Genomic DNA, 6,711 nt, shown 5'->3' with positions numbered 1-6,711 from the left:
ATCCCCAATGCATCGTACACTGATGAGCAAATTCTGATGCCCAAGCTGTCGACCTTGAGTTTTGCCTACCCGATAGACTAAAATAGCTGTGAGTGGTATGTGCCGCACACATCGTGTGGAATGCTGAGCCAACCGATGGCGATGGACCAATAATCAATTCAAGAATACGTTACCGCCAGTTTGCAGCTTATCGCGTTACCGGCATAAAGAAGTAGTGGTAAGTGAAGCTGGAAAAAAATCGTCCAATCAACGAGAGTGTGGACATTGAAGAAAATACTCTCCGGGTACTCAACACTTGTACACAACACTTCCCATACATACAAACGTTGGTCGCTGTCCTACTTATGCAGCTTCAAACATTTTGTACATCTGAATTCATGCGGTAAAGTCATAGTTGTCTTGTGAGCAACTATGCCGATCATAAACTCCTTGCACTGGATATTACTATTTCTTCACATTCAGATGAGGTTCTCAGGTATAGCAATATTGATTACTTCCACGTGCAACAGTTGCTTTCTTTGATTGTAACAGAACGTTCAATAGTTTACAAGGCAAAATCCGCAATGTTCCATTCTCAAGGTATCCCTGTTTGATGCGGATTCTTGTGGATGATCAGAACAAATATATCCATTTGGATGGTTGGGTGCGGACGGTATGTTTATCTTCTACGTATTCTGATGTATTATCTATTTTTGCTTCTATGCACTCAGTACTAACAAATCGAACAGGAAGTTGAATTTCATTCCAACCGACCGTTGCTTGGAATTCGTCCTTTTGTTGTGAGAGAAACTCTGACTAGGTAGCACGAGTAAATTGGATATTCGTTATCTAAATCAGTGGGCTTCATTAATGAGAGAGCAAGAAGCAGACCAAGTTTCATGGAAAGACTCCATTGACTACAGTCAAAAGGATGGCAGCGGTAAAGTACTCAAGTGGGATGTACGTAACCGGGAACAAGTGGTTATATAACAAGATCATATCTTTAAGCCAAACGTCGGAAAATCCGTATGTGTAGTAGAATTTTTGAGCTCCGATAACATCGTTACCATAGTATGGAACCGGAATACAACGGACTTTATGGACTTCCACTAGATGAATTAAGATGGGGCGAACCATCCAAGAACATGATCAACCCTGACCGTACCTATGAAATTTGAGTCACCATTTGAACGCAGCAAGATTTTGGACGCACCAAGTGAAGTCTCCCTTATCCATCGGTCAACCAAACAGTTGATCACTCGTTCAGCCGTAGCGTTCTTTTGATTCCTAGCTGCTACGCCAACCAAAGTAAGCGCGAGGGTTGAAGCACTGCCAGGTTACTCAAGCCTAGACAAGAGCAACCGTAGTGCGGGAAGTTGGGTCCGAACCATGGGCCTTCCAGACACTTGATTCGCCCCTTAACTCTGAGTTATCTCATGCTGGGTTCTATCTAATAAAATGCTCATTCTCAGAAGCCAAATGGAATCGACCTTCTACGAAAGATTACTGAAAAAATGAAGACATGAAAAGAAACTGTACCAGCACTTTAACAAGAACAACACCAAACGCTCAGAATTTTTCAACTATTATTCCCTGCAGCGCAGCGCGCGTTAACCGCTTTGAAGACCCGGGACCCTTGTGAAAACCAAGCAGGGATATATGGTTGACTGAGTGTTACCTGGCTACCAAATCTACCAAAACTAATTTCTCAGTCTTAGTAACGCTTGTGGTGGGGGTGGGCGTTTGTCCATTTCTCGTATTTTATGGTTGGCTATGATTTATTTTGTTAGCTAATTCAATATATGAATCTGCACAAAGCTAACGGAAATGCAAGTGTATCTATTGGATACCGTTCTCTGATACTTCTTGAAAATACCTCCTTTTCTAAGACGTTGAACACTGGAAGCTTCCGGACTTTCAAAAAGTTTCGTCCTCTCTACCAAACACTCCTCCCATACTGGGCATTTTAAAAAGCACTTTCTTCTCGGACAGCTCAAAATTTGTTTTGTTTTTTCGGACACATTTGGATTGTAACCCATCATTCGCACACCACCACAAGAAGTAAACAGGTGTCAGCAATCAAGCACGATTGACTTCGCAAAAAATACCGTTTTGGGTTTTTCGCTTCAGTGTTCTCAGAGGAAAGGACTTACAAAACCAGTAAATAGATTAAAAAAACTTTATGGTTGATAAAAATGCCTGTGCTGTCACGTTTAATCCAAGCATTGCATACACACATTTGCTCATCAATTTCTCCCTTGGTTTACCAGAAAAATAAACGAAAATGGAGAGTTTCTTATCTCACAAGTTACTGCCCTGAAGAGTGTCTCGTTGCTGGTAATGTCCATTTGGATCACTGTTACCATGATCTGTGAATCTGTGCTACACTCCCATGCTTGGCAGCCACTTTAGAATATCATAAACAGCATCTGTGTAGCAACGTGTATCCGCTGCTTTTGTTCGTTTTTTATTTGTCGGCCGCAAAATACCAAGTTAAGGGTGACCAATACGAAGCCTGAGTTGTTGCGGTGATAGAATGCTTATTTATCTATAGGATGACATCTTATTGTCGGAAATACTACGTGAAGTATCACGAGGAGAGCAGGTGCCATCTGACGAAACTTTGCTTTGGAATGTTCTTCCACTGAAACAAGCGTAATTACCAATCTTTACTACTTTAAATGTGCTATATCCCTGGTGAACCGCCTTGAAAATAATGTCGCCGGTGTTCATTCTTTGTTTATTACAAATCAGATGAAATCGCAGTGACTGGCACATTGGCTTGTCTTGATGCGTATGAACTGTAGTCATACTATCAAATAGTGGAATCCCAGAAACTACGGATAGTACATTTGGTAAAGTTGCCGAAACATACAGATACCCCGGAGATTGAGCTGTTGTCAAATGGTCGACCGACCTATTCATCGCTGCCTATGGTATGTTACTTCAAGCTTCGGAGCAGCTTGCATTTGACAATGGTGCTCGTCAAGGTCTAATTTAGGAAGTAGAAATCTTGCGAACTTAGCTAGAAGAGTAAAGTTAGCTTCATTCGTCAGATCAGCTTTGCGCACACCAGAGTACAAACGTACTTTTATGCAACTGGTAGATGAACCAATTTTTCACATAAGCAAGCCCACCCAGCTCACATACAATCCAACAGATCTGTGGATGTCGCCTTTAGAAAGCTCCAGGTTTAACCGTGTTAGGGGCACACTCCGGTTACCCGATGTGTGTGCGGTTCACCTAAATTGATTCGTGGACATGTGGCATAAATATTTAAGGAGATCAGGGTAGGTGTGGAGGACTAAAAGTTATAAAGACTATTGTTTTGCTAGAGATGGAGATGAAAACGGTTGAAATTCATGTGCACCACACATAAAGTAACATGGCTAAACAGCTTTTCGGAAGCCCTGTTAAAATAGTCACGCGGAAAAGAAATCAGCTGAAGCCTACTGGGACAACTCGTAAATGCAAACAGTCGGTCTCATGAGAGCCAGGCGCACATTCACCAGCACATCAAAGCAGCTATTGCAACGAGCAAAAAATTTAAGTTTGGAGGTCATGTATTTCTTCCTCTAAGAAGGCAACCCACAGGATAACTTCTCGTACAACATGTGTCATTCCCTTGAACGGTGTTTCCAATTTGGCAGTGTTCTTCGCAGAAAGCATGTTTCTTGGTGCTCACTTTGAAAGCGCAGGTGATTAGAAACAAACAAATCTGAATATAAGATGGTTCACAATAAGGATTTGGTCCTGCATTATGCAGTTGTTTTATCCCATTAGTAATCATCAGTAATTCGCATCTCAAGAATATGCAGGGCATTTCGAATCCGCGACATCACGGCTGTTAGACTGAACATTTAGGCATTCACCCAAGAGCGCCCAATCAGCCGTGTCATTAGCTTGCACTTGGGTTAGAGCGCCACTACTCCGTCAGTCATGTAATCCATTTGAAGTGGTCATTTGTGATTGCCCGGCTTCTCGTGAGGTGACTTTTAGAACGGAGGTTTCATCAGTATTGCGAAATTATTCATCCTCTCCACTACTTATGGATTGTCAGTAGCGAGGGCCACCGAGAATGTTTTGAAATGAGGATCGTTTGCATACGTCTCCCTTGATTTCACTCTACTGAGTCAGTGAAGATGAAACTTGACGGAAATTGTTGTACGAGTGCACAGACACCACTCAGTGTCAAAGGATAAGAATAGGTCTGTTTCTGTCTTCAAGTTTCAGATTTATCAGTTCCTAAGATTTTTCGAATGTGGCCTGTAACAGCCGAATTTGAAACCTGGCAACAAATGACCGAATAAACGTGATTTTTCACATTGAATTAGAGACTTCCTTGACGAAGTTCAGACGATACGGTTAGATATTGAAACCTGCAACTACTAACAAACAGATTATATCAATGTCTAGTAACTTCATACAATTAAAGTCATTACATATTTCCACTGCCCCTTCTAAACAACATTTGCCTGACAGCACAGTCCACACGGTGCACTGCCTAAACATTGCATACGGCCCGTTCCGAATTATTGATTATACTCTTAATTTGATACATTTTAACTCCAGATAACTTATTCACCGTGACGGTTTAAAAACCTATGACCAACTGCTTCATTTCTATTAATTTCTCTATATTTATGTAGAATTTGTGGTCTATCTGAATGCATTAAAACAGTAAAATAATCAGTCTCTATAAGTGTTGGTGTGATCACCTGGAAAGCACGTTCACAAAAAATCTTGTGTATTTTCCTTAAAGGTGTTTCCTTAATGGGATAACCTCAATAGCAATACGATTCCCGTTCTTACTATAAGTACAAATTTGCAAAAGAATGCTGTGTATTGGTTTCAATTTATCTTGTCTGTATCCCGCATTCTTTTCAGTCGTCAGGATCGTGTCCGGAAACCTACATCTCTTGCTTTGATGGTGACAGCATAAATGCGAAAGAGATTTACCGCGCACAGAATGATCAAACTATGAGTTGCAGATCCACAGGATCTGCGCTCACGCTTTACGCAGTCAGAGGATCGAGTTGTACATTTCTCTATAAATTTAGTTATACGACATGTGAGTCCAACATTGAATATATACATGCACACACATATATGTATATATCCAGCATCAAACGAGCCAACTACCTAGCCAAATGAACAGAGTGACAACCGCCTAAGTAGCAACGAGTGAACGCACCCAAAATACCACTATTATGGCACAGAAGTCATGCCGTCACCAGAATCCTGCTCATCGTGGGCACTTTTGCTTCTCTCACCACTGCTGTTCACCTAAAACCTGGTTGCTGATTGTTATGCCACTCAGAATGCCGTGTTAAGTTGCTATCAGGAAGACTTAGCAAATTGTGCGTTTCAGTCAATCACTTCACCTATAAGGTTGAACATGTTGCCTGAAGGGCACGAAAAAGTCATGTGTAAAGTGTTGCAACCTGTTTCGCCAAAATGTGACCCGGATGGCTATTTTGGGGAGCTACTAACGTGGTTAATCTAAAAGGCAAAGTTACTCGTTTCTCGGAGTTCCCAGGTCTCCTGTGATCCATTACTTTCTACTGTGCTGTCGATACTGTAAGGAAAATAACTAGCGTGGCAATAGTGCAACAAAATCTGATCTAGAAAAAGAGTTTTGAGGGAAGTTTGAATTTTTCACTTTGTTTGTAACCCAATTCACTTGGCCTGATAATTTGCGAGAACCCCAGAAGCCGGAGGACTGAAAGTGATTCAAAAACTTTAAACAGCTGCTTCTGAAACCTATTTCGAATTCAAGACTGGCCTATGAAACGTGGAATTTCGTGAAATGTATGATGGCTTCATCGAATGCGCTCGTCTCCCACTCGAAACTCACCGATGAATATTTCGCAAGAAGTTATTTCCGTTATTTCATCACCTTAACATCAAAAGTATTTTCCAGACTCTGCACATTCCCAACCCGACTTTTGATCAGTTTTTGAACTAATGCTCTTTGAGCGACAGCTGCCGATCAGTCGGTGAGACACATTTAATCCGAACACACCGTTACAAGCCTACCAAACCGAATTAGGTGTGAAATTTAGCCGCAACGATACTGATATATGGCGAATATTTAGCTCAAATGAGAAAAGTTTTACCTTGAATTCTCTTCGGTTGTTAGGTTACCAGTGATATGCACGCATTAGGTTTATCGATTCGCGCTTCTGAGCAGCATGTCGCACCGTAAACTGAGCAATCGATTTGACAACCATAATTGAGGTATCCAACTGCGGTTCAACATTAGTGATGTTCTTGTTGTAGAAAAACCGGATGTTTATTCACGGGGAATGATGAAGAATTTACTCCCAACCGACGCCTCTGTTCAGAACGTGCTTTTGTTCGGATGGTTACTAAGAATCTGCGAACACATCTAGCCTTCAGGTATCTGAACATTCATGCAGAGTTACATGTTTAGTGAGGCTATACAGGCTTGGGACCATAGCTTTTGAAGAAAAATTCTGCCCGCGACTTGGATCCAAGGGAAATGAGCAGACTAGATAGTGAATAAGTGGTACATTGGTGTGAGCATCGAATTGATGATCAGTAGGGAAAGGTTTGACAAAACAGCATTTCACACATCCGCTCTCTTGAGTGACAAGCTTTTCGAAGTCAACGTTATAACTAAAACGTCCCCCATCCCAACAGATGAATCCGTAAAATGTTAAACCGAATACCTTACAGATGAAATAAGCACTGTTACTTTCTGTAGAG

General features: G+C 41.5%; 1 protein-coding gene across 1 annotated transcript in view; it reads left to right on the top strand.

Moving 5' to 3' along the window:
• Positions 1-532: 532 nt before the first annotated feature.
• Positions 533-6,711, top strand: part of T265_01130 (hypothetical protein) — a gene marked incomplete at both ends in the record, with an annotated part of 10,464 nt that continues 4,285 nt past the window's right edge. The window contains 2 exons of the mRNA XM_009165091.1: positions 533-652; positions 4,867-5,050. Of these exons, the coding sequence (XP_009163355.1) occupies positions 593-652; positions 4,867-5,050 (244 nt within the window). The remainder of the gene's footprint in view (positions 653-4,866; positions 5,051-6,711) is intronic.

Source organism: Opisthorchis viverrini (genome assembly GCF_000715545.1).
Source record: "Opisthorchis viverrini unplaced genomic scaffold opera_v5_12, whole genome shotgun sequence".
Classification (NCBI taxonomy): domain Eukaryota; kingdom Metazoa; phylum Platyhelminthes; class Trematoda; order Opisthorchiida; family Opisthorchiidae; genus Opisthorchis; species Opisthorchis viverrini.
This window is presented reverse-complemented; position numbering and strand designations above follow the sequence as displayed.